General features: G+C 63.9%; 1 protein-coding gene across 1 annotated transcript in view; it reads right to left on the bottom strand.

Moving 5' to 3' along the window:
• NFATC1 (nuclear factor of activated T cells 1) overlaps nucleotides 1-26371 on the bottom strand; it is a 61836-nt gene extending 35465 nt beyond the window's left edge. The window contains exons 1-3 of the mRNA XM_090285991.1: nucleotides 25911-26371; nucleotides 12932-14033; nucleotides 1845-2004 (exon numbers count right to left, since the gene is read on the bottom strand). Of these exons, the coding sequence (XP_090142117.1) occupies nucleotides 1845-2004; nucleotides 12932-14033; nucleotides 25911-26037 (1389 nt within the window). The 5' untranslated portion in view covers nucleotides 26038-26371. The remainder of the gene's footprint in view (nucleotides 1-1844; nucleotides 2005-12931; nucleotides 14034-25910) is intronic.
• Between the last annotated feature and the right edge of the window lie 1567 nt (nucleotides 26372-27938).

Here is a 27938-nt window from a genome sequence, read left to right on the forward strand (position 1 = left end):
GACGTGGGACCCCCAAGGGCAAGGAGGATGCCGGCCTGCAGCCAACCTGGGGCTCACATCCACGCCGGGTGGAGCGGGTGACGCGTCTGGTATGGGGGAGGACACCCGTCCCTGTCGCGGCCCCCCAGGGGCTCCCTGATGCCAGCTCGGACCCTGAAACCACACCTCCCAAGTGCCGTAAGGTGGGGTGGCCCCGGCTCTGCCGGCACAGCACCCACCCCTCCGGCCTGGCCACCCTGCGCATGAAGCCTCTCCCTTGGGCCACTGGCCTCCCTGGCCACCCAAACACACTGCCCTGCGCCTGGTAGCTCATGGCAGGTCCTCGGCTCAGCCGTGGCCGCAGGGCCCGCCCGGAGCTGGACACACTCAGGGGTCCAGGGGCCAGAGGCGTGTGTTTCTTACAAGTTCCCAGGGAGTCTGGCGAGGCAGGTCCGGGGACCACGCTTTGAGAGCCACATCTTAGAGGGTCTAAGGCTTTCAAGAGGAAAGATGAAGTGTTTGCCATCGACCACCGAACACGTCCAGACCAAAGGCACCTCCGTGAGACGGAATGAGCCTTGGGCAGGGGACCCGCGCCAGCTCCGTGATGACGTGCCGTGAAAGCGCCAAGGGAGGCAGCCTGTAGGGTCTCGGCCCGAACGCGCTTCACAGAGCTGCCTTGGGACAGGCGGTTCAGGGGCAAAGGCCGAGGGACGGCGGGCCGTCACGATCTACCCCGATTTCTGAGCTGGCAGGGCTGGGGCGGTTCTGAGCAAACGTGGGGCAGAGGCGGCTGGGGACCCCCTTCCGCTGGGCTCTGCCCATGACGTGGCTGGCGGGACGGCGCCGGGTCCCTGGGTCCCCACCCCATGAACCCCGATCTGCAGCGCCCGACCACCCCTTGGAGTCGGATCTTTAGGGGCCCTGACCACTCAGTTCAACACTCTGTGCCCGTCGTCCATCTGTCCCGAGTGGGGCATCCATGCAGGAGGACGCTGTCCACCTTGTGGGCTGCAGGTTTGGCGGGTGCCTGGACGTGAGGCCGCTGGATGGACCCTAAGGCCATTTCCCTCCACCTGCCTCGGGGGGGCTTCTGGGGGGCCAGGGGCTGGGGCACAAGCTCCTCTCCTCAGTCTGATGAACCTTTCTGCAGTTTGTTACCGAAACGGTCCTCAAAATAAAAATGTTTTATTTCAAGGTTATACTTATTTTCTTTCAAGTTTTCTATTCTAGGACACGGGCCGAGTCTATGACGAGGACAGAAGCTGCACTAGCCCACTGGCTGCAACCCGGGTCCTCGGGGCGGGGGGCCCGGGCATCCCCTCTGCCAGGCTGTCTCCGTGATTCTTGTTTTGCGCTTTCTCATCTTTTCTGAGTCAAACGTGACTGCCCAGCAGGACATGGGGTTGGAGGGACGGCGTCCGTTGGGACAAAGGACACTCGGCAGCCCGCCACTTACAAACTATGAGCCACCGCCGGTCGGGCCCCCCATGGGAGAGACGCCTGCTGGCAATATCATCCGTTCAGTCCCTCTAGCCGCGGGCAGGCCACAGGGAGTGTCCCCGGGGCCTGGCACCCAGAAACTGCCTGCCTCCCCAGAGCAGAGCTCCGTGCAGAGAAGTCCCCATTTTAACACGAGTCTCAGGCTCGACTGGAACAGCCGACTGAGAAGCTGCAGAAGCCAGAGCCCCAGACACTCCCAGCCCAACCCCGCACGGGCCGGAGAGAGCCCGGCCTGCCCCCCTGCACAACGCAGGAGCTCCGCCGCCCGGAGGTGACAGTTAATTGGAAGAGAGGAGAAGGGAGCTGTTAGCCGCGGCCACAGAGTCGCCTACGGGCTCAGAAGCCCCACGAGCACACGGTACCTGCACGCTGGGGTGGCCCCCTGCGGACGCCTTCACGGCCCCCCGGCTGCCCTCCGTCTCGTAGTGGGCTCTGTGGTGGGACTTGGGCTGCACCTCGATCCTCAGCTCGTAGGGTCCCGAGCGCGACGGCAGCTGCCAGTCGAGGGCAGGAAGAGTCGGGCTGGAAGAGACGGCACAGCGTTAGGTGGCGGGCACACAGCGCCCACCCGGGCCGCGCCCTCGCTTCGGGGCCTGACCCCCTGCACCCTTCACAAGCCGGGGGTCAGGCTTCCCAACGCAAAGGTTCCCTTCGCGGCACAAGTGACTGATGTGGCCCCGCGGGTGGCCAGGGCCTCCAGAACCAGGTAGAAACATTTCCCAGGGACGGTCCCAACCTGCTGGACAGGCCTGGTGGAGTGGCCATGCCTCCCGCAGGTCACGGCCCCAGGACCCATCGAAGGTCCTTTCACAGCCACGGGGGCACACGTCCTGGTCTAAGGCCCCGCAGGCCAGCCCGACAGCTCAGTGGGTTTGCGGCCACCCCAGCCCAGCCCCCAGCTTCCGTGGTTCATGCAGACAAATGGGCGACCCTGCCTGCAGGAAGGAGGGAAACCACTGTGGGGCCCACGAGGTTGGTCTGTGAGCTTGTTTGTTACCTAATGTCACTTGCAGGAGACACAGCAAGTTTTGGCACCGGTGAGGGGAAGAGGACAGTGTGACGCGTGTCCTCAGAGCCCATGGCTCTGGACGCAGCACGAGCAGCTGCAGGGTCCTGCCCACAGACAGCAACGCCTGCCGGGCCTGCGCCCGCTGCGTGCCGCCCACGGGGCCTGTGCCCGTCCCAGGCCCGGCCAATCCAAGGCGTCCAAGCGCAGGAGGAAGCCACGCCTTCAGCCTGTGTTAGGTGCAGCCAGAAACCTCCAACCCCAGCTGAATCCCCCACCAATGATGGACAGACAGACGTCGGCCTGGAGCTCCCGGTGTGGACGCGAGGCTAGAGGCCGCCTCGCGGTACACGGATACATAGCAACTGTTAATGTGGCCCCCCACCACCACCCCAGACGGACATGGGGCACTCAGTGCCACCGGGACCCCGAGGCAGCACTTCCCCTGTTGGGTCGTTATTGTATGAAAGCTGCTGGCCCAGGTAACGAGGCTGGTATCACTTACTATAAATAGGAAAAGAAGAAACACAAAGGTCCCTCGGAGGCCCAGAAAGTTCAAAACAAAGAGCGTGAGAGACAATGAGGGGGCGGAGGGACGGAGGAGCAAAGTTCAATTCCTCGCTCTTGGTAAAGGGCAACGAGGCTTCTAGACCATCCCACACTGGGACGTTAGGGAACGAATCTGGGTAAACAATCAGCTCTCGAATCACTGACAGAATTGGCAACACACTGTGTGCACAGTTTAAAGTCAGAATGGTTCACAAAATAAATATTGTAACAGAGACGACGAGAAGTATTGTTTTTGCTTGGAAATTTTCAGCATGGATCTGGCAGCTGTGCAGAAAGAATGAGCGTGTCTGACTCAGAGGAAAGACCTCGCCTGGCGAGGGGCCCCGGCCGGCGGCCGCCCCGCCCCCACCTCGCCGCCCTGTGCCGGCTCTGCCCTCTGCCCGTCGGGGGCCCCGGGCTCTGCTGGCTGGACAGACAGACAATGTCGTGCTCCTCACTCACCTTCCGCTAAACTCCATTTTCCAGTCACACTCGCTGCCACGAGGATGGCGGGTGGTTAAGTCCATACATGAGCGTCCCTGAGGCGCACAGACAAACGGAAGCCATGACGCCCTACACACCTGACCCACGCACACCTCGGACCTGAAGACTGGGTGCCTCTCTGTGAGGACTTGCGTAGAACAAGGGCCACAGCTCCACACAATAACGTACATCAGCTCATACGCGGGCTTCTCTAAAACCTAAAGCTTCTCTAAAATTTTGAGCTTCGGCACCTTGTTGGGGGTGGTTGCCCCACAGCTGCACACGAGCCGCATGGGGGATCAGCTGGGACCCAGTCTCTGGACCTGCCGCTGAGGGTGACCCCAGAGACGGGAGCGTGCAGGCGAGACCCTGACTGCCTTTCTGGTCGTTTCCTTGGACAAGGTCACAGCCCCGTGGATGAGCGTGAACAGCTGCCGCCGGGGACACACCTGCAGGCAGCCCCGGGGCGGGGACCGGTGTGTCCCCCATGGGGCACGCAACTCTGCAACGTGAAGAGCCAACACCCGCCACCTGTGAGCAACACACGTGAGCAAATACATCCGCGGCACTCGCAGGAACACGGCGGAAAGCCTCTCGCTTGCACACATCCCGAGTCCTGGTCCCGACAGAGAGCCCGCCCGTGGGCCGCAGAGGCCGCTCCTGGGCACAGTTGCAGGCCCTACAGAGCGGACGGCGGCAAACCGCGGCCACACCCCTGGGCTGGGCTGGCCGTCTGTGAAGGAAAACCTACCCACGTCCTAGGCAGGGGGGCGCAGCCTGGGAGCGTCCCGTGCGGCAAGTTCACGAAACGACACGGGACTCCCGCTCACGGAGGACGCGCTCGGGAGCCGTCCTGGGCACGGGACTAGCGGAAGCCGCCTATAGCGCGAGGAGCCTCGGACGCAGCCCTCTGCAGAGGCAGCGGCCGGGCTGGGCCTGCGCAGGGTCCGCGGGGAGGCTGTGGCTGTGACGGTGGCCCTGCGGGCCCCTGCGGCCGCTGGTCTAGAGGAAGCCTGGCTCAAGCAGCGCCGGCGGCTTGAAGAGACTGACACATTCTCCTGAATTCTAACTAAATCCTCTCGCTTGTAGAACGAGGCTGGCAGGAACGCCGCCTCGCTCAGCTGCTGGGAGGTGGAGACAGTTCTGGGAAAGCTGGGGACACACCGTCCCGCGTACCTGCGTCTCCTCCTCCGCACCACACACACACGGCGCCCCTACCGGGCCCGGGAGCTGGCAATGTCATTATGAGGAACTCTGGCTGAAGGGCACACGGATCGCAGCCACTTTCTGGGAACCTGGAATTCTTTTGTTTTTATTTTTTAATCATCACCCGAGGACGTGCTTATTGATTTTAGAGAGAAGGGGAAAGAGGGAGAAAGAGAGAGAGAAACATCAACTGGTTGCTTCCTGCACGCACCCCAACCGGGGGCCTAACCCACAAACCGCGCAGGCGCCCAGGCCGGGAATTGAACCTATGACCTTTCAGTTTGCAGGATGACGCCCAACCCACTGAGCCGCACTGGCCAGGGTGAATCTGGAATTAGTGCAAAACAGAAATTTTTAAATCCCTGCTGTTGGGCCGGGAACACGAGCATCACCTCCACTGGCGTTACCGTCCTCCCCCCGAGAGGCCAGGAAGCGCAGGTGGCCCTCTGCCCCCTCCCCCGGCAGCCAGGCTCCGCCATCCTGTGTGCCAGGGACGCAGCCGACCCCGTCTCCTCGCGGGGCTCGCCGCGTGGGACCACACAAGGGAAGCGGGCCACAGGCTGCACTGTCTCCGCTGGGCGTGGGCGAGGCCGGGTGGAAAAGGGGGCCGTGCCGTGCCGGTTTGAATCACAGCCCTCCCACGGCTGCCGTGACCACCGTTCCCCACGAGAACAGCCTTTCATTTCTCAAGAGCTCCAGTGTTTTCTTCACATAGAAAAAATGTGAAGGATTTTTTTTAACGCTGTTCACAGCAGCGAGACCACCTACACACCTTGATCCAAACTCAGAGAATAATGCAGGGTTTCCCTCCCTCCCTATCGCCCACACGGGGCCATGCTTCTCTTATCAGCCTGGCTGCCCTGCTGCCCCCGGGGGCATGAAGGCCCATCCCTCACTGGGGAGCCATCCCACCTCCTCTCGGGACCCCAGGCCGGCAGTGACCCACCCCCCGTGACATCCCAGGACTCGCGGGGTGGAGGGGCACAGCCCAGACTTTCAAACTGAGCATCTCCATTTAAAACTGAAGACCACCTGTAGGCGATTTCGTCAGTGACGGTGGAGAGAGACGCAGGCACCTGCCTCCGGACACGCACCACGCTGCCCACACCTGGACCACCCTCCCAGCAATGCCCCCGATCAGCACCCATTTCAGAAAAACAGGGAAGACGGGAGGTGAGCGTGTGGCAGACGCAGCCCCCGGAATCTGGGGAAGCACCAGGTTTCCTCACGGACGACTGTGTGCATCAGCGGCTGCGAGGGAGAGACCCAGGCATGTGACCGCGGGCTCACGTGGCGACCTAAGGGGTCAGTTCAAACTGCTTGTTGGTATCTCATGTGACAGCGAAGGGACCATAATTCTAAAAATGAGCCCCTATTTTGGAAGACACACTGCGTATTTAGAGGAAAGGCTGCCTGACTGCCCATGGACCGGGGTCAGGGGTTGGGGGATGAGACCAGCGGACCCGGGTTAGAGGCCCCGTGGCTGAGTCTGTCACCGCTGCGTGCCCACGTCTTACGTAGCGCGGAGTGAACGGCCCCACGCGTGGGAGAAAGACGCATGGCCACCCTGGGCCGGAGGACTTAAGCGAGCCAGTGTTCTCTCTGTTCATCTGTGTCTTAAAGCTGAGGATTCTGCAGTGGAGCATGTTCTTTGTAGAAGCACAAACGATAAAACTGTTCATGATTCAGCCTTCTCCTGTCCCTTGCAAGGCACGCCGGTCTGACCCCGCGGCCCCGCTCAGCATACTGGCAGCACCCGTGGGTCTGAGGGCCTTTCTGGGCCCCGGGGCCCGAGAGAGAACCTCTTCACATGTCGCCTGAAACCGGTTTTCATGTCAGTCACCCGCCTGCTGAGTTCGGAAATCTCAGAAGCACCGCTGCGGGGAGCAGCGTTCCTTACGTGGCAGAAACCCAGGGTGGGGGGCGGTTCAAACAATTCAGGTGAATTTTCCCAGGGTTAAGCCTGTGTGTCCTCGTCACTCAGAGGAAGCAGGAAGGCCTTTGTATGACACTGACTAGCTGAAGCCACAAACCCTGAGCTTGGCGGGACCCGCCTCCTGCAGCGGAGTCAGTGCTGGGGAAGGGGATGGAGCGGGGCCGTTAGCCCTTCCTCAGCACAGCAGCCAGAGGCCTCCTTCTTGTTTGGTTTTGTTCTTCTCTCCAGTTTTAGGAGAGGTCATAGGCACAGCGCTCGCACCTGAGGCTGGGACTCGGGGCCCCCAAAGGCGCCCGTGGGCAGAGCCGCGCCGGGACCACCCAGCTCAGCGGCCCCCTCGGGCCCACGCGGGCGGGCTCTTCCCACCGAAAGATGACACATCTAATAACCTCAGACATTCCTGACAATGGGGAGGGGGCCCCAGCGACGGGATCTGGGGGAACTAACTGCCCACCTGCTGGGGCTCCTTCTGCCCTGAGACTGGAGCCCCCCACCACCCCCACCTTGTCCCCGTCCCCAGACCACACGGTTCAGGCCCAGGAGGACACTGCCTTCTCGCAGCATCTACCGCACTCAGGCAGCCGAGCCGTGAAGGCCCACAGGAGGGCCTGCCCCGTGCGTGGGCCCCGAGGGGAGGGAGGGAGGGAGGGCGGCCCGTGGGGAGCATCCCCACGAGAAACGGCCTGCGGGCGACCCCCCCGTGACGGGGCAGACACCGCCCAGCAGACACGGGGTCGGCGCAGGGCGCCCGCCTTCTCGGGGGGCGGTCAGGCTTTTCCAGGTGGCGCGGGAGCTCCCAGGGCACGACCACGCCGGGTGTCACCGGCGCCTGAGATGAGCCGTCAGGCTCTGGGGGGGCAGTGAAACCCGCAGGCAGCCTGCGACCGAGGAAAGGACGGGGCTGCCGCCTCTGCAGGCCTGTCAGCAACGTGGCCTCTGACCGAGCGGCGACCACAGGCTGAACCCCGAATGCTGCACACAGACACGGCCCCCGGCCCCTGTGTGGGTCCAGGTCCCCAGCAATGGATGTCCCTCTCCACGGACCGGAGCCTGCCCCTCAGCCCGGTCAGTGGGGCCAGCCTCTGCCGGTGGCCTCAGGGCCAAGACACACGGGGACATCCGTGTCCTCGGGGGCTGGGGGAGGGCTGGGGGAGGGCCAGCCCTGCCCCTTGTGGGCAGTGTCAGGGTGTCCTGACTGGAAACTGACTCAAGCCAGGTCAGCCCAGCGTCCAGAAGAACAGAAACCGCATCGTGACGTTCCAAACGCTGGCTCGGGGACCCAAGAACAGCAGCGAGCAAGTCCCATTCACTGCACGGAAGGTCCAGTATGAAGGCGGACGACGCTGCCTCCCGGTTAAATTTAAATCTCCCGGCAGGGCTGCCAGGTTTGCCGAGGCTGCGGCCCATGCCCACCTCGGGCAGCTGCAGACCCCACGGGAAGGGCCTGCCCCCGTCCTGCTCTGAGGGCAAGGTCAGCGCAGAGATGCTCTGCTCCGTGGCCGCTGACACGCGCCCTCCTCCCGGCGGGGCTCAGGTAGTTTGGGAAATGTCAGGACTGGACACGCAGCGGCGATAGTGGGGGGAGGAGCCTGAGAGCCGCCGGCCCCCCTCGGTGGACATGAGCAGGTCGGGGGCCGCTCAGCCTCGCGGCCACACCTTGGCTGGTGTTTGGATGGTCCTGTGACCCCTCCGCTGGGATCCGGGTTGTTTGATCCTGCACAGCAGCCCCCGGGCCCATGCCCTGCACACACCTGGGAGGAAGGCCTTGCTCGGAGGCAGCCCCTCCCCTGGGGCCCGGCCCAAGCCCTGGTGTGACCGCTGGCTGCAGGCAAGGCTCCCAGGCCAGGGGTCAGGATGCCACCTCCCAAGGGCCAGCTGTGAATTCGGTGGAACCAGAAGAAACTGTGGGAGGAGTGACGGTCTTTGGACCTAACGGCTTTCGCAGCCCCGCCCGGCTGCAGGCCAGTGAAAGGCTGCGGAGCAGGCCCGGCTCTGCCCGGCCATGTTCTCCGCACAGGCGGATACAACCGTGTCCCGTGTCCCGTGTCCCGTGTCCCAGGCAACAACAGGCTGAGCCCAAGAGATGCCACGCTTACCCCCTGGGAGGGGCTGTGGCTCAGGTCAGTCTCTGGGCCTCATGGGGACGGCTGTGCTGGGTCCCACCTGCTCCCAGAGGTGCTCCTGGGACACAGGAGCCTCCTCGGGGGTGCTGGTTGCAGGGACCCAGCAAGGGGCAGCTCTGGGCCAGGGGATCACGAGGCTGCCCTGCCACTGCCTGCGCCGGGCCGACTCCAGCGCGTCCCCACGGCCCCTCCCTGCACTCAGCAACCTTCCTCTCGTGACATGCAGGGGGCTCACTCCTTCTCCAGATCAAGAAGAGAAAAATAACCCAGAAGGGGTGTCCTGGGATCCCGGTGGGCTGGCCACCAGGGAGCACATGCCTCAGCCTGGGCTCTGGCGCACAGCGCTGACACTTACGAATGACCCACCGGCTGGACTGGTGACCTGCCTACAGGTTTATTTAATTTCACTCCAAATTAGGACAAATCTGAGATATTCAGACACCTCATAAATGCAATCAGGGTCAGCAGTTATCAGGTTTTGGAAGCTAACACTCTGCGCAGCACACAAGTGACAAATATCACTGAAATCATCAATGTCACAGCCGAAAACCTGAAAGAAGCAACATCTGAAATTCACAGATTTAGCCCCCTCGGCTCTGAGGAAAAACTGTTCACTAAGCTCATCCCGCCCCTTAGGAAACCTGCTTCTTGGCAGGCGCGTGCGTCGAAGTGGCCGGGCCGCACACAGCCGTCTGGTGGGACAGGGGCTGCTGACATCAGGTTCATGTCACGCGCGCGTCTTTCCAGACCCGGGTAGTCTGTTTCTCTGGTGACCGCCTGTCTCCAGGCAAATTCAGAGATAGTCTCGGCGCAGAGAGCTAAGGACCCGAAAACCCCCAAAGCTGAGACTTCCCATGGCCCTGATCCAAGGGAAGAAAAGATTCTCACCCACAGAAATGGCCGCGGGGCGCTGGCACCGTGATGGACGCGCAGTCCTGTCTGTCTGAGCCAACAAACTTCAGCTGCACAAACTTCAGCTCTTTCAGGTTAACATGAAACCTGCTAAAGGCGCCATCTGCAAACTACTGCCTAGAAACGATCACGTGTGGGTGCGCGAGAGTGTCTGACGTGGGCACCGAACGCTCCCGCTGCCCTGGCCCCTGCGCCCATCGGCGCCCCACCCCGGGTGGCCTCTCGTGCCCACACGCAGCCTATGCCTGTAACAAGGTGGGTCTGGGGACGCTGCCCTCACCATCAGCACATCACGAAGAGGCTGGTGGCCTCGGCCTGGACGCTAGAATTCTAACTTTAAAAAATTTATTTACTTATTTATTTTTAGAGAGAGGGGAAGGGAGGGAGGAAGAGAGGGAGAGAAACATCAGTGTGTGGTTGCCTCTCACACGCCCCCAACAGGGGACCTGGCCCATAACCCAGGCCTGTGCCCTGACTAGGAATTGAACCGGTGACCGTTTGGTCTGCAGGCCGGTGCTCAATCCACTGAGCCACACCTGCCAGGGCAGATTTTTTTATGGGGGTTCACGAATCCTCTGTGATTTCTGTGCCTTTCCGAGCTTTAAGACCAGAAATGGTGTTTGGTTAAACTCTAGAACAAGAATGAAGTCTATTACTGTGAAGTTCTATCAAACACTGTTCGTTTGGCAAACACTCTCTTCCACCACAGCAAGAAGTCAGCCGCTCGGCCAAGGGAGGAGCCGTGGGCGCCACGCAGCGAAAGGGACCCCGGCGGGGACGCGACGCCGCAGCACGTGCCTCGGGCACACGTGTCGCTGATGCTCCCGCTCCTGGGGGGCAGAAGTGACGCACAGGGGCCCTGAGGGCAGGAGGGGGTGTGTTCTCCGCCCAGACCTCGCCCCCCGCTGCGTGGAGGGTCCTGTTGGCATCCGCCTGTGCTGGCCCCGGGCTCGGGAAGGAAGTGTGGTCGCCCCCTCCCGCGGGCAAAACTGCCTCACCTCTGGCTTCCCTGGCGTCCCCACTGCCCCTGGGCCCCAGCCGATGGGGTCCTGTGGAAACACGCGGGCAGGTCCAGGAAACATATTGGATGTGGAGCCGGCACAGGGGAAAGGTTAGCCTGGCCCCTGCGGAGGGCAGCAGGCGCCTTCCCCGGGCTTTGTTTGCGTTAATGCCCAGGAATGTGAGAGCGTCACACTGAACACAGGCTCTGGGACCGAGAGATAAGGAGCAGGCAGGTGGCCACAGAATGCCTGCTCAGCCCCGGCAGGGACAGAGGGGCTACCTGCTTCCCAACCACGGAGTAAACGCAGGCCTGGTTGTGCAGATGGCCACCCCCAGAAACACCCCTGGGCCTCAAAGGCAGAGGCGGTCTGCCCGTCGCCGGGACGGGACAGCTGTGTCCCTGCGGAACCCACAGCCTGGGGTCCACCCCTGCACCTCAGCGTGCGGCTGTGTGGACTCGGGGCCTCCACGGGGCTGCGGTGAGGGCCTTGGGGGGACCTGACACAGGACCACTGGGTCCTCATCCACAGGAGACATTTGGCCGCAGAGACGCATGAAGGACGAGGAAGAGACGGTGACAACGGGGTCTACACGCCCGGGGGATAGGCCAGGCCAGCCTCGTCTGGTGTTGTCAACACACAGGGTTTCCCTGGGCTCTTCACACTAGAAGTGACGGTCCGTGCCGATGACATCACTCTGTCCTTGGGGTCAGGACTGGAGAGAAGCCCCGGGCTGGCACTGTGACCTTTGCGGTCCAGGAAAGTGCAGGTCCCGCACCGAGGCACGTGTGTGACTCTGGCCCTGAGGCGGTGAGTTTCTGAATATTCTCATTCCCATAAAAGTTACAGAGCACGTGCGGCCGCCATAACCAGTGCTGACGTTTTTTAAGTTCCCGTGTTAACGCCTTAATCCCAGTGCCGAGGTGCGTTTGGCGGGATCTTTGAAAACACCAGCTTTTTGAACCTCGTCGCACTGATAAAAACGGGGACAGGCCCTCGTGAAGGGGGAGAAACGCCAGGAGTCGGCTTTGGTTTCCCTCTGATCCTAACTGGGCCCTAACGCTCACCCTCTGCTGGCCTGAAAGGCTGTCACGACTCACACGGTTCCCTGCCACAGACTGAAAGGGTGCGGAGCCCTGGCCGGCGGCTTGGGGGAGGGGGCGTCGTCCCGCGAAGCAAAAGGTCGCAGGTTCAGTTCCCGGTCACAGCACAGGCCCGGGCTGCGGGTTTGCTCCCTGGTCGGGGTGCACGAGAGGCAAGCGATCGATGTTTCTCTCCCTCTTTTTCTCTCTCCCTTCCCCTCTAACAAAATAAATAAAATCTTTTTTTAAAGAAGAAAGAAAAAAAGAGGGTGCAAAGGGGCAGCTGGTGGTGGGGGCTCAGAGCTCAGTTACAGCCCCCACCCGGGCTCCGGCTGGGGGGACGGGGGTCTGAGCAGAGCAGAGGGTCCCGACCCCCACTGAGCTCCCATCTCCGACACCCCACGGCCGCGCACCCCATGGTGCTGCGCACGGGAGGCAGGCGTGGACGCCGCTGCGGCCCAATCACAAGCCTGCAGGGGAGAGCGCTCTGCCAGCGGTCGTTAGGGGCCCACCTGTCGGGAAAGCTGTTCTGTTAAAAATAAAGACGCTGGGCCGAGTAAGCGGCCCCAGTGGAGCCCCGGCGGCCCCACACGCCGTTAAAAAGAAGGATCAACAACCCGAGACGCAGAGCTGGGAACGGGCTCGAGCTCGGTCACCAGACGGCGGGGACCTGCGCGCGCCCCTGGGGAGCAGGCGGCTGTGCCGTTCTCTGCACCGGGTGGGCACCGCAGGGAGCGTGGCGGCTCCGGGAACTGCAGCGCTGAGGCCCCATCAGCGCGCGCTGGCAGCGACTAGGCAGAGACGGGAAGGGGGTGAGCAGGGGGCGCAAGCAAACAGGAGAGGGACCCCCGGAGCCGCAGAACAGAAAGCAAACGCGGGTGCCCCTGCTTGTGAACTGTGTCCGCCAGACCCCAGAAAGGGCCCTCACAGAGGTTGGCGAGAGAGGAGGAGGGCTTGAGGGGGAGCTGCCTCCTGGTCCTTATAAAAAGGGACACTGGACACAGACGCCCGGGAGAGCGACACAGCGGGCAGAGACGGGGGGGGGGGGGTGCCGCTGAACACAAGGGACACCCGAGCCTGGCAGCGAAGCCCCTGCCGGGCTCTGAGCACAGGAGGCGCCGGCCCGGGGCACCGCCCTCCCACCCGCTCACCTGGCGTAGGACGTGGGGGACCGGGGCCGGGCCCACGGGTACGGGTGCTGCGGCACCGACAGGTACTGGTCGCAGAAGGCGCCCTTGCGGATGTGCTGGAAGGCGGGGAACTCCTCCGGCGGGAAGTCGGACGCGGGCGGCGTGGCGCCCAGGTCCTCGCCCGCCGGCTCCACCTTGAGGGCCACGGAGGGCGAGTGGTCCAGGGCCGTCTTGCGGGCCTTGACGGGGACGCCGTCGCCCAGGTCCAGGCCGCCGTCGGTGCTCAGGGCGTTGATGGCGGCGACGATGGCCGAGCTGGTGTACTGCGTGGTGTTGCCCAGCCACGTGTCGTCCGTGACGCTGACGCGCGGCGAGCTGTGCGGGGACGGCGTGGGCGAGTGGTGGGGGGAGCAGGAGAGCTGCCGCCCGTTGAGGCCGTGCTTCCGCTTGTTGCTGGGGGACGAGGGCCTGGAGGAGCGCGCCCCCAGCCAGCTCTCCTCGGTGACGCTGGTGCGGGGCGAGGCGGACGGCGAGTGCCTCGGGGAGCCCAGCAGGCTGCAGGCCCCCAGGCCGCGGGGAAAGCCCTCCTCGGGGTCCGTGGTCTTGGGGGACACGCAGGGCGACTGCCACGGGGACGTCTGCGGGGACGCGTACGGGTACGAGTAGTTGGACTCATAGGACGAGGCCTCGGAGTTGCAGCTGCGGGAGGACAGGCTGCTGGCCGGGCTGAGGCAGGAGGGGTCCCGGTAGGCCTCCAGGTTGGGCAGGTTCAGGGTGGCTGTGGACGGGGGCCGCTTGGCGCCGGGCAGGACGTCCTCCACATCCACGTCGTGGAAGAACTGGCTGTTGCCGTGGTGCAGCCCCAGGTAGGAGGTGATCTCGATGCGCGGGCTCTCCAGGGCCGGGGCGCCGTTGGGCCTGACATGGCCGGACGACAGGAAGTAGCCCGAGGGCCCGCCTTCCACCGCTGCCCCGTAGCCCGAGGGGTGGTGGCCCGTGGCATGGGCGGCCGAGATGCCGGGGGCCGGCGGCTGCAGGTCATGGCAGGGCGCCGGCAGGGAGGGGTGCGCCGTGGGCAGGGGCAGACTGGGGCTGAGGCCGGAGGACCCGAAGCTGTAGTGCTCTGCAGGGAGAGGGGAGGAGAGGCAGGCGTGAGGGGCCGGTCACCTGACACGCACGCCCACGGCCAGGCAGGCCCAGAACCCGCCCTGTGGGCCCCGCCCCCAACACCTGAGAGCAACATCCCGTCCTGTCCAGCCACGAGGCTGCTGGGACCTGGCCCGGCCCTCCCGTTCCCCCGCAAAGCCCCGCACGCGCCCCTCCCCCGTGGGCTGGCCTCTGCCCGTGGCCTCCCTGCTTCCTTCTGCTCTTTGCTCAGAAGGGTCTCCCACCCTCCCTGTGGGAGTTCTGAGCGCACTCTTCCCGGTGCCTTCCCTCCACAAACGCTCCTCATCATCTGGGCCTCATCTGTTTCACCTGCAGAAGCTCAGCACCCGGAGGGCGGGAGCCTCCCCGGCCCCGGGGGCTGTGGTTTGCTGCCTTCAGGGCCGAGGGCTGCGGCCGGCACAGGGAGGTGCTCCCGTTGTTGGGCAGATGGGCGGGCAGGTGGGTGCGTTTAGGGACCTGTGTGTGTGTGTGAAGATGTGTGAACAGACTAATCGCGGCCGAGCTGCGCGAATCCCCGGCTGCAAAGCAAACCCCCTCCAGGATCGACGGAGGGAAGCAGCTGCTGGAGCCTCTCCCGTGTGAGCTGTGCCGGCGACTCTCGACCAGAAACGCTTCCTCGGAGAAAAAGCAAAGCAGGCGGCGGTGGGGCCCAGCGAGATTAAGAATCATTACACGCTAATGAGAACCTCAGTAAGATCTTTTTTTAAAAAAAATCGTTACGGTGTAATTAGTCCCTTTTACCAGAAAAGGCACATGCTGGGCTTCCAGCTTGCACGGACCTGCTGCGGCACCTGGCACCGCATCACCGTGTGCCCGGCACTGCTATCCAGGTCGCTCAGTAATGGACACTCACCCGTGGAAACTCTACCCAGGCTCCCGCTGCGGCGCCGGCCGAACATGGCTCGCCGGGTGTCAGACACGGGTGTCTGTGGAGGGAGGCCAGAGGGTCCCGGGCCTCAGGGGGCCGGTCCACACCACGGCCCCTCTCACAGAAGTGGGTGTGAGGCCCCAAACAGGCGGGACCAACATCCTTATCACTTATTTCTGGCAGCAGCCAGCAGCCACCCTGGGCGGTAACCGCGTCGTCTGTGACCCTTGCTGTCGGGAACCCCTCCCTGATGGAAGCGCTGTTCCCTGCTCCCCGGGGCAGTCCTGGCCCGGCCCTGCCGGCGGCCGGAGGACAGCCCACAGCCCTTGTAACCCAGGGGCTGCTGCGGCCTTCAGGAGAGCCCCCAACGGCGCTCCCGATGCCCAGAGCAGGGGCCAGGTTCCCAAGGGCCCCTGGGGGACACAGAGCTGTGACGCGGGAGAGGACCCAAAGCTGTGACCGAGAAAGTCAGACGCTGGAGCGGCAGGGGTGCCTCCTGCGGCCTCGCGGCCACGGACACTGATCTGAAATCCCTGGTCCTTCCCACCTCCGGGTCCCGTCTCCCCAGGAACCAGAAGGGTGATGGGGACAGTCCTGGGGGGAAGGGTGAGGCCTCACGTCCGTGGGCAGGAGGCAGGGAGCAGGCAAGGCCTGACCCGGTTGGCCCCTGGCTCTGCAGCCTGTCCCGGGACGGCCGCGCCCACACTGGCGACATGCACCCTGACCCGGCACATGCCAACACCCTCCTGTGCTGACACTTTCAACACAAAAACTGAAATTGGGTGTTAAAATCTGGTTATGGTACTTGTAAAAACCAAACAAGAAGTTAATAACCCTGGAAAGGCACTTGCTGGTGGCAGTCGAGTGCCCGGGAGGAGGTGGCCGGGGCCGCAGCTGCCGAGGCCACGAGACGTCACTGCGTGCCGGGCCTTCGGGTGCCAGGCCGGGACCCAGGGCCGCCCTCCAGGGCACAGGCGCGACAAGCCAGTGCAGGGGACCAGGCGGGGCCTGAGGGACACAGTGAGGCCACAGGTCCCCGTGGACAGCAGGACAGGCTGCTGTGGGAGGGGCGCCCAGCAAGGTGGGACACCGAGTAGAAATTACTCCCTCCGTCCAGGGAGACCATACGCCACTCTGCAAACTTCCAAGGGGAGTGGAACGCTCGTCCTGGGGGACAGTGCCCCTCACAGCCACGTGCAGGTCGGCGGCGCGCACTCTCCCGTGACACGTCAGGGGGACACAGTCCCATCAGACGCCCCTCTGGGGCCGGACCCCGCTCCCCAAGCCCTTTCTGCTGGGTCTGCCAGCTCAGCACGGGACACCCATGTGTCCACAGGTCCGCACGGCCGCAGGTCAGAAGCCCGACCAAGAGCAAAGCACCCCCGTCCTGCTTCTGTGTGATTACGGTTATTAGCGGTGAACGGTCAGCAGGCGGGGTGTTAATAAAGCAGGCGTGAAGCCGTGTTGTGGATCTGCAGGCAGGCACTTTAGTCACTAGACTTCAACCAATAGCTTCACTGTGTTTGACTTGTTCCAACACGAAGTGCAGGTCAGGGCGGCTTGCTGCCTCGACCCCGGCAGTTTTTCACCACGGACAAGACAGTTGCGCCCCAGTCCCCACCACGCGATTCCTCGGCAGCCGCTGGGGCTGGCAGCTCGCCCCTCCTGGCTGTCCCGGGTCCCCAAGGCAACCCTGGGCTCCCTCTCAGACCCCTGTGGCCCAGCACACTGCGGCCACCCTTGCGCTGGCCGGTCACCGCAGGGGACTCGCCTGGCCCACTGAGACAGAGACAGAGCCAGGGGCCACTTCCTGGGGTCTCTGCGCCCCCCTCACTTCCAGGGTGGTTGGTGCGCCCCCGGCCACAGGCACCAGCACAGGTAAAACGCTGTTCCCTGATGCCCAGAGCTTTCTTGTCATTCGGTCCCTGAGGTGGCAACGTCCCCTAGGTAGTAACAAGTGTCCCCTCCCCCACATGGAAGCAGCCGCTGCAGCTGGGGCCGCAGGCGAGAAGGGGCCCCACCCTGCCACCCACGCCGGCCTCTGTGTGTTTACAGCCCACGTATCAGCGAAGCCACAGAGGACCTAACAGTTTACAGAAAATGCATTTTCGTGTCAAAGAGAACTCCCGTCTCCAGGGACGCGGCACGGGCGGGCGTGGGTGGAAACAGGAAGCGTGGGTGTAAACTCACAGCCGCCCCTGCACTGCCGGGTCCCGCCCACGAGGAGCCTGGGTGCTCCTCCCCGCTGAGGACGCAGGGCCTGGGAAGAGGACGGACCCCTCCGCCCCCCGCCCAGCTAAAAGAACATCATGAGGATGCGTGACTTATCTTAAGAAACAGCCCCTCCCAGAGTGGAACCGCCATTTATTGGCAGGAAGGCAATTCTAAGACTCAAAAGAAAAAAATTGAGCCATCAGCAGAGCAAGTGTGGGGGCCCCCCATCCAGCACCCCCAGGACTCAGCCTCCTTCCTGGCAGGTCCCGGATGAACCGGCAGGTGGGGGAGGGGCGGCTGGGCGTGTTTCTGTGGGGGCCCGACCACCGGGCGTGCCGAGAAGGGGCCTTTCTTTAAACCGAAGTTTGTCAGTGAGGAAGGGAAAGGACGCGGCCTCCTTTAAAAACAAGAACGGGCCGACCTAAGCGCGACTGCCCCTTCGTGGGACAGATTTCGAGACGAAGGGCTGGAAGCCGGAGCCGCCTGGGGCGCGCTTGCCAGAGCTGCCCACGAAGCCCTCTCTTTGGAACCGGCACACGGCAGGGCCGCGCCCTCCCGCGCCACCTCATTTGGTTGTATTACCAACCCAAACCGTATTCAAATCTGAATTATTTAACTATTCAAAGGGATCCCGTGGACGTGCAATAAGGATGTTCTCCGTGACTTTCTGATCCCTGTCCTGTCAGGAGCCTCTGAAGACAACACCCATGAGAGTCCTTTTCTGCTGCTGTTTCGGGCACCTGGCCGCCCGCCAAGGAGGGGTCATTAAATTACAGTGCAGGTGAGCGCGCAGCGGCCGGGGCCCAAGCAAATGTTACGGAGCTTATTCAAAACAGCTCACTCGGACAGAAGGAATACAACTGCGGCTCATCCTCAGAAGCCAGGAACCGCCCACCGTCTCCTTGTTCTCGACGGCTGCCCCCCACCCCGTGCAGGGTGCCCTGGGGCACCAAGACAGGCACCGAGCAGGGAGCAGGCGGGGCCTGCAGCCCGCAGGGGCATCCTCAGCTCCTAGGCGGACTCAGGGCCCGCAAATTCCACACTCAGCAAATTCAACAAGCCCGACTTGTCAGAATTACTCCGTCTCATTCCACGAAATAATTTAGTTCAGAGCCTCACCATTTTATTCCTTCTGAACCACCGCCCCCAAATTACCCACGTGCTTTCTGTTAAAGACAATGGCGTCTGGCATTACTCGGGTGCCCGGGACCACCCGTCCTGTGACAGCGACAGGGGCCGGGCCGGTGCGCCCGGGCGCTGCGCATGCGGGGCCACGCGTCCACCAGGCAGACGTCGCCGAAGGAGTCAGCAATCTGGCCGTGTGTCCCGGGCTCCTCCGCCAGCTCCGAGAGACACACCGACTCTTACTTTTCTTTTGAAGGACCGCCCCCTTCGGTGCTTCCTGGGGTTGAGCTGCAGGACATGAGGCTAGAAATGGAACTGGAATGAGTGACCGCCAGGCCCCACCCTCCCGGACGCCTGGCCAGACCCCTGTCCACGGGGCGACGGGGCCGGTGCCCACAGGGTGAGATTGTAACTTTGTAGGAAGTGGAAACAAAACAGAGCAAAACCCAAACACACTCAAGGCCCAGACCTGTGCTGAAACCTGTTTACTGAGCAGCTGTGGGAAGTGCTACCTAAGGGCGTGGGACCCATGGGTGACAGAGAGGTGGCCTCTGAGGGCCCCGCTGGCCCACACGCTGCTGGGAGGAGGCTGCACAACAGCCAGCAGAATGGCCTTGACACAGTGGCGCACACGCGAACACGCGGGAGAACGCCCCGCCAGGGCGCCTTGGCAGCCCCCCGAGGGTCCCCCGCCCAGCCCGCCTAGGTCCTCGCCTCTCAGGCCGTTTCTAAGGAGCTAAAACCACGGAGCTGTTCATTGCTAGCTGTGGTCTTCCTCTGACGGACATGACACAGAATTAAAACATCCTTCACACAAACAACTGTCCCTCGTGGAAACATCTCTGAGGACAAGGACGGCAGGGCCACTTGTCTTAAAGACACAGGTGCCTGTCCTGATGTGCCAGAGATCCGGCCCCACGCCCTGTGCCCGGCGCTGCAGAGGCCTCCCTGTGCCCGCGCCTGCCGCGGGGCTGACGGCCCCTGTGCGGGGCTCCCAGGCTCCTCCTGTCCCCATCAGCACCGCTGAGAATAAAAATGCCTCCGGCGACACCACTCTAGCACAGGAGCGATGAAATGCAGCCCCGCACAGGGAGGGGCGCAGGCAGGCCTGCAAGGAGCAGGAGGTGGCCGACTGGCCGGGGAGACTCCAGCCAGACCCAGAGGCCTGGCCAAGTTCCTCCCGAGTTGCCAAGGCGACAGTATTGGCAGCAGTGGGCCGGCCAAAATAAGGGAGCAAACAGGAGCCCTGGCGGGAAGCTGGGCCACACCCTCCTCCCAGCTGACAGCGGCAGCTATTTCCTGAGATCCAGAGAGGAGCGAGGCCTGTGCCCAGCCTTCTCCTGCCCGAGGGGGTTGGGGCCCGTGGACAGGAAGGTGGGCGCAAAGAACACGCCTGCCCAGCCCAGAGCACGTTATTTTTTAAATTCTCTTTTCTTTCTTCCAACAAGTGCTTCCTGACTGTCTATCTGTACCTGCTAAGCACTCTGGGAAGCCCAAGACCCAGTCTCCCTTGAAGTAACCGTCAGGCAGAAGCCACATTGGTGGACAGACGCATGAGGTGGCCCGAGTGAAGGGTGGACGGAGGGCTGACCCAACCCTGAGCCCCGGGGGTACCAGGGCTGCCTGTGGTCGGGGCTGGCCTGTCCTCAGGACAAAGAGCCCGTGTTTGTGCTCAGCATCGGCTGGAAAGCTCCATGTTCCCAGGTTTCCCGGTGAACTTGGTATTAGGTGCTCACTCGTTTATTCAAACTCAGGCACAGCCCAGAGACCACCTGAGGCCTTTTCTCTCACCCATTCAGAGCCTTAGTGTAGCGATGTAATATATCAAGGTGGTAATTTAATAATTAACAAAGGGAATGTAAAAATTAATAAGAACAAGAAGAAAGGACAGTATTCACAGTTGCACAAACTTGGAAGGAACCAAAAGAGGCTTCCGTGGGTGAGGGATGCATGAGCTGTGGCCCATCCGGACGGTGGACTGTGACCCACCGCTGGGGAGAAAGGAGCTGCCAGACCAGGAGGAGACCTGGGGAGCAGCCGGTGCCTGCCGCAGAGCTCAGGGAGGGACCCGGACCCACTCCGCCAAGCTGCACCCCCTGTGATTCCAGCAAGACGTTCTGCCCTCTCACACCACAGAGGCCGGGGCGCGGGCCACACGTGCACCCGACGTTGGCGATCTTGGCTGCGTGAACCAAAAAGGCGGGAACCCAGGGCGTGCCCACAGAGCCCCAGGCACCAGACCCAGCAGGAAAGTCGAGGCCTGGGCTCTCTGGCGCTTGGTAGCCTGCCTGGGCTCCCTCCCGTGCCTGCTGGGCCTGGGGACCCCCCGCCGAGGGAGAGAAGAGGAGCCGGTCCGGAGGGAGGATAACGACCATCAGGCAGTGCGGGCCTGGCCGGACATTTATTTTATTTTATTTTTTTAATGACCAGTGCAGTCAAGTCTTTAAAAGACAAGTGGTGAATGGTATGGAAAACACATGACTGCTGCAGGAAGGGCGGCTGTGGGTGCCAGGTGCGCTGCGTCGCCGCTTGGCCTTGCCACCACGTGGGCCCGGACCGCTCGCAGCACCCTGAAGACCCACGGGAAGAGAGGGGCCCGAAGGGGCCCCTGGCTTCCCCCACGCCAAGCAGACTGGCTGGGATTTCTCAGCAGCCCTAGTCTTACTTAAGAGCTCCCTCTCTGGGGGGCAGGAGGGTCCCTTTATTTTGACACAAAAGAGAAAACGAAAGAAAGAACCGGCCCGGGCACCCCCCTCCCCGTGGCTGGGCTACTTCCACTTTAACTTTGTTCTGGGAGGGGCTGGGAGCCTGAGGCCACAGAGCAGGACCAGGGACAGATGGGGGGGCTCCGGGCCCCCCTGCCCTCTGGCAGTGGCCACTCACCACCTGTCCCCAGGCACTGTCCAAGTCGGGCCTTGGAGGCGCCCGTCCCCTGGCTTGATGGGTGCAGCGGCCGCCGGGAGCCAGAGGCCCGTCCACGGGGAGGCTGCAGGGCCAGCACGAGTGTGACACAGGCTGGGGACCTGATGCTCCGGACGCCGGAGCCTGAGCTGCGGCACCAAGTGGCCTCCCGCCTCCCCACCCGCCAGTCATCAAACTTGACCTGTTTTCCGGCCGCTCCGCAGCGCCCGAGTGCAGGACAGCACAGGACACGGGAGCCGGGGACACTGTGGCTGCTGCACTGACCTGTCCTGAGCGGGGGTGGGGCCAGAGGGACTTGGGGTGCGGATGCTCTTGGGCAGAGAGGAGGGGAGAGGCTGCCTGGGCCCGGGCCGGCTTCCCCGGACCTTCCCCCATCGCTGACCCCTTGACCCTCCACCCATGACCCCGGACGCTCTGCCTCCGACCCTTGCACCCCTGCCTGCACCCCATCCCTGCGCTCCAGGACCCTGAACCCCGGGACAACGCGCCCGCGCCCGGCACCCCAAACCCCTGCGCCCTGACCCCCGGCGCAGGGACCCACCTGGGGCGAAGCCAGGGACGCCCTCGCTGCTCTGGTTAAATTCGAAAAGGAAATCGAAGTCGAACTCCTGGTCCTCCAGCCCCGTCATGTCGGACGGGCCGGGCCGGAGTCCGGGGGCGGAGTCCAGGGTCGGGGGCCGGGGGCCGGGGTCGGGGGCCACTGCTGGGGTCCGAGGTCCGGGGTCAGCGCTGGGGCCCAGGGTCGGGGCCGCGGTCCAGGGTCCAGGGTCCAGGGTCGGGGCCGGGCCGGCTTTGGGGCCGGGCTGCGGGGCGCGGCCGGGTGCGGCGGGGTCCCGGCCGCACGCACCTGTGGTCCCGCCCGGCTACGCTGCGCCCGGCGCTCGCCGGTCCTGGTAACGTGACTCCGGCCGCCCCTCCCCCGCCCGCGCTCCCGGCCCGGCCCCTCCCCCGCGTTTCCGGGTTCACACAAACAAGACTCCGCGGCTGCGTCCCGAGTTTTAAATAAACTCCGGAGCTGGCGCGCGCCTGTCACCCGCGTCCCCGCCCCAGCGCCCCGCCCGAGGGCGAGACCCCAGAGCGTCCCCCCCATCCGCTCTGGGTCCGCGTGCGCGCGGGGGACACGGTTCTGTCGGGACCCCCACGCGCCCCGCCGATTCCTCCGTGACACCGAGTGGCGCAAAGAGCAGTGACTGCACCCAGAGCGACGGCGACACCGTCCCCGGGCCCGCGGACTGTCTACAACTTCGATGCTTTTAAGCGCTCGCACTGCCCACCCTCTTCTCCCCGGAGGAGGGCGGCGGCGCGTCCCACGAGGCCGGAGCCTCCCGGCTGGACCCCAAGTGCCACCGCAGCCCCGCAGCTCAGTACACCACCTAAGTGCAGGGGACAGGGGCGCTCTCCTGGGACGGACACCCCCGCGCCCCACCCCCGCACGACGGGCCGAGCCCGGGCTCCCCCATCGGCTTCCTCGCGCGGGCCCCGAGGCCTTCTGGCCTCGGGTGTCGGCGTCTGGCTCCCGGGCCTGTGCCTCGGAGGCAGCCCTTCCTTTCGGTCACACCGCCCTCCCTCCAGTCCCCAGGCTCCAGAAAGCGCAGAGCGGCCCCCACCCGGCTGCGCGGGGCTGAGCGGAGGAGGCCCGAGCTTGAAGTCCAGGGGGGCGCAGAGCAGCGCGCGCCCTGCCGCACTTAGTACCGAGGGCCGCCCGAGCCGCCCCGCTGTCGCCCTCTGTCTTCTCCCAGCAGCTTGTGCTCACTGTCCCCAGCGTGCTGGCACCACGCAAGTCAACATCTGGAACAGCACGGGATGGTGGCGAAGGCCACAGTGCGGAGGGGCACACTCTCGGGAGTCCAGGAGGAAGGCGGGGGGTGGGACCCCATCCTGCGGGCAACGCTGCGCCTAATCGCCCTCCTTCTGCCCCGAAGGCCCTGCATTTTCCAGAAGCAGAGACCCCCTGCTCATCACATGACCCCACCCGCACCCCAGACCTGCGTCTCCCGTGACCCTTCGCAAAGGGCTGGCTCTCTCCCGTGATAAACTGTAGCTCGCTCTGGCCTGATTTAGGTTCTAACAATAGCTCTCACTCTGGGATGGACGTCGGAGGGCTGTTTTGTTTTAGTTTGCTTTTTCTGCTGACCTTCAGGCAAATGGAAGTTCTGTTTTCTGTTGAGAAGCGGCAACATCTCATTTCCTCTCTTTTCTTTCTTTTTTTTTAAACCTACAGCTACCCTCTCACCTCTGTGAAAACCTGGCCCACAAGTAACAGCCCTTATCTGTTTAGACTAAAACTGTGTGCTCTGCCGTCCCGCAGAGGTGGGCGCACACTGGGTGCCCTGAGCCGCCCGGTCCCTGGGCCCCGTGGGAGCCAGGGTCAGGGCTGCGCTCCCCGAGGATGAGCCGGTTCCCACCTAGTTTCAGCTCCCCAACCAAGGTGATCGGGTGAGGTGGCAGCTTTTAAAGTGCTCCTCTTACCGGCACCCCAAGACTTGCATCCTGTGGGAGGTGGGAGCTGTTTGCCAGTTCAGCAGACACCCCAGTCCTGACAGGGTGTTTAGTTTGGCCCTTCCTCGGGGGCTGTGGGTGTTCCCGGGTGTGCACTGCACCCCGCGTGTGACACAGGGGTGCCAGCACCCTTCTAATCTGGATTAGGAAACCATCTGGGAAGTGGAGTGGCAGGAGAACAGGGCCGCTTTGTTCCGTCCTGGGAGCCCGGGGGCATTCCGAGTGGAGCAGCCTCTGAATGGGTGGGTGGGCCCTTACCTACAGGCCAGCATTTCTCGGCCTCTGCTTGTGAGCACCAACGGGGGTGGGGGGTGGGGGTGGGGGCTTCAACCCAGATGCTCATTAAACTGGGGGAGGCTGGGCTCAGTTTCCGAGAGGCACCTCAGGCCCTGGTGGGCCTGTCTCAGGACAGAAGGACAGATCGTCCCCAGCCCTGAGCAGGAGGGACCCTGTCTCAGATGGAGGGTCTGTCTTTATGACGGGCTAGAGCAGTGCTAATTCTGTCCTCCTCATAAAATAACAGCAACATTTGTTTAGCAAAGGGCACAGGGCACCTGGGACGGCGTTCAGCAGGGGCATCGCCGAACGACACCTTCTCGAGGAAACGGGGACACTTGGCAGCGCCCATGATGGTCTTTTCTCTCCTCAGAGCAGAGGCTTTGCTGCAGACCCCTGACTGGTCAAGTAAAAAAATAAATAAAAGATAAAAATCTGGACTGCGAAAGGCCTGTGGTTTTGCTTTTTAAAGAAAAATAGTGGCAAGAAATGTGTGGGGAAAACTTTGAAATAAGTGTCCAGGGTTTACAATCAAAACCTCAACAATGTTTAAAAACTTTTTTAATAGCAAGAACTGGTCCTGTAAACATTTCCTGACGTTTGTGTTTCCACATGTTCTGCCTTGAGATGAAATGGTAAGAAACGGAAGATGCGTCTTCCTCGGTACAGACTAGGACAGAGCAGCGCCAGGCCACTGGTCCCGGGGCCGACCCTGAGCGCGTGAGTCTGAGCCGTCTGTTAGCGGCACCCATCTCGGCAGCTCGCAGCCTTGGGAAGCTGTGGCTCTGAGGCCCGGCGCTGGCCGGAGCGGGCAGGAAGCAGCAGCCTGTACTTTCTAGCGCTTGCAGAAGGATGTCCGCCCTTATAAAATATGAGTGCTCATTACGCATGGGCAGGTTTGCCAGCTTTCTTAAAATAATCTGAATAAACTGCTTCAGCCCAATAAGGCATTTGGAAAGGTGTCGCCCCGCTTCCTAATCCCCCCCAGGGGGGTGCCAGTCACCTCTCTCCCTGGCTTCCCAGACACCTGAGGGGGCCTCCCCATGGGAGGTCCCTGCTGCTTTGGCCGCTGGTGGTTCTTGTAAGGAGCGAAGGGGACTGTGGCTGCGAACCTGCCCTGTGGAGGGTGGCGAGCTCACTGTCAGCCGGGGACTCGCCATCTCAGGCTTCAGGACAGACACTATGCCACCCTGTGACTACAAACGAGCAGCTGGAAACTTGGCGGTCACTTTTCGAAGTGTCCTGAAACGTTTTCTACGGTTGGAACTCTCGTGTCTACAGGATTAAAAGCGGCTGGAAGCAGGGGCTGCACTCAGCGCTTCTGATCGGCCCTGAGCGGGACCCGCGACGCGGAGGCGGATGTGGGGGCCGGCGACTGGAGAGACCGCTGCTGGAGGGGCGCGGCCCCCACACCTCTCGTGGACTGGTCTTCAAAGCCACAGGGTGGCCCTGCCCCACAGCGGTAGAAACCAGGTCATCCTTCGTCCTCCCCCAAACGTCACTTCATCCCAAAGTGTGTTTTGTGGTCCCGACGGCCCTAACCTCGCCCCGTCCCCAAACCGCTCGCATTTGAACTGAGTTTTTACCGCCGGGATTCACCGCGCGGCTGTACCCGCGAAGGCCGAGGGCGCGCGCTCAGCGCTAGAGAAGAGGAGACACCTATTGGCAAGAAGGCGCGCTCGAAATCAGGGCTTCTCCGGGGAAACACCAGGGGGACACCGCTTCCCAATCTGTGCAGCGCGCTGGGGACCCGCGCCCCTCCCGCACGCACACGCCGGGGGCCAGCTGGGCCCTCTTCGGGTCGGGGCCCGGGGGCGTGCGGGCGGCACGGGCTCATGGGAGGCGGTGGGCGGTGGGCAGTGGGCGCGGGCTGGGGGCGCCGGGGCCAGGGCTGGGGGGCCGCGTGGGGGGCGGCGGCCGGCGGCTTACCTTCCTCCGCCGACTTCATGGTGCCGCCGGCGGGCGGCGCGGGCCCCAAAGTTTCTTCTCTCCCGCAGACTGCAGCCGGAGAGCCGAGTGGAAACTTGGAAGGGACTGGGAAACTGGTACTTGGCATCCACGCGGCCGCGGCGGCGCGGAGCAGGAGGAGGAGCGGGAGCAGCGGGCACCGCCGGGGTCGGGCTCCCGGGGAGGCAGACTTCCCAGCGGACGAGCGCTGCCTAGGCTCAGCGTCGCGCTCCCGGGAGAACTGTCATCGAGGGGCGTGCGCGCGTGGCCGGACGGCTGCGGCCGGGACCCGAGCGGGGTGTCGGGTGGCGGTGGTGGGGGTCGGAGGCGTGCGCCCGCACCCGGCAGCCGGATCCCTCGCGGCGGCTCGGGACTCTCAAAGTCTCGCTCTGACGCAGGGCCGCGCTCTGCCTCCTGCCTTTTTAAAGCTGGAAAACACCTCCCCCGCCTCCCGCCGCCCAGCCGCTCCCGAGCCCCCTCCCTGCCGTGACATCACGCCCCCGCCTGTCCGGCGCGCCGGGGGACCAGTGCCGAGCGAGGAGCGCAGGCCCCTCCCCGCCAGGCTGCCCCTCTCCGGGCCTGGGCGCCAGGGCAGCAGGCAGGGGTGCGCGTGGGGGGACCGCGCGCACGGACCAGCCCGGATCGGGTCCAGCGGGGGTCCCGAGAGTAGCTCTCCGCCCAGAGTGGACGGCGGGGAAGCAGAGCCGAGGGGCTCGGGAGCGCGGCATGCTGAAGTCATTATGTAAAATCGCAGGCTTCCCCGTGGTGGAAATTTGGAAAAGCTCTGCCCCTGGCAGGCCCGAGAAAGGAAATTCCCACCCCGCCAAATCACTAACAGATTGCAGGCAGTACGTCCCTCGACTTACTGTCGCTTCCCTGAGTGAACGCCCGAGCCCTCCATCGCGGGGCGCAGGACCGGGGAGGGGGGGCGCGCGCGGCCCCTCCCCGGGCTCCCGGCCCCCAGCTCGGCTTGCGCTCGGTGGCGGGGCCGGTCCGGGAGCCCAGCGCCGACGCCGCGGTTCACGTAACGCTTTTCCTCCGGCGCTGCTCGCTGCCAAACGCGACCACGTTTTCTCGTTGGCCGCGGATGGAGGGGCCGGAGTGTTAGGGCGGCAAAAATGTCTGGTGTACAAAACGCATAAATCTAGAGCACGACGCCCTTACGTGGTTTAAAATAAACCCCAAAGCAAAGGGCGTGTCTGCTGCGCGGACCCAGGTGGCCTACGGGACGCCGGTGGGTCCCCTAGGTGACTCCAGGCCCGGGACCCAGGGAAACGGGGTGGGGGGACACTGACCCAGACGGGGGTCCCGCCGGCTAATGGGGTGCAACAGCAGATGATAGGAAGCCGCTGGGCGGAACTGGTATCTCTCCCCGTCCCAGGCCCCACCAAGCCGCCTCGGCCCGGGGTGTCCCACTTTTCGGGGGCCCCTCCCTGCACATCTGCTCTCACGCTGAGAGCCCCTGCCCCAGGCGCAGGGAGAGGGGGCGCGCGGGGGTACCGTGGGTGGCGGCAGGGGGCCCCGCGGGGACTCCGAGGGTGTGGGGACCCCGAGGCAGGGGGACCCCGCGAGGAGCCGCGTGCTCCAGCGGGGTTGGCCGCCAGGGGCGCCAGGCCGCGCCGCCCCGCCCCCACCGTTTCACAAGCTCCCTCTGCGCTCGCTGAGTCCTGGCGTCCCCAGACCCGGGTGCCAGGGCTTTGCCGAGAGTTTCCGTTTCCCGCCCCGCCCCCCGCCAGGGTTCTGCCGGGAGAGTTTCCGTCCGCCGCTCCCCCGGCCCCCCCGCCCCGCACCGGGACGCGCCGGGAGGGGGCTGACGGTTGGGATTGCGCGACGGGAGGTCCCACGAGTCGTAAGGAAGTCAAGTCTGGCCCCGTCCGCCCCTGACACGCGCAGGTGGGACCCCCGGGCCTGCAGCCCGCGGGACGCACGAGGGTGGGGGCGCCCCTGGTCGGGGAGGGGCCGGAGCCGGGAGCTTTCGGCCACGGTGGCTGGGCCTCCCCTCCCCCTCGA

This window comes from Furipterus horrens, unplaced genomic scaffold (assembly GCF_987537825.1).
Source record: "Furipterus horrens unplaced genomic scaffold, mFurHor1.1.pri manual_scaffold_8, whole genome shotgun sequence".
Lineage (NCBI taxonomy): Eukaryota > Metazoa > Chordata > Mammalia > Chiroptera > Furipteridae > Furipterus > Furipterus horrens.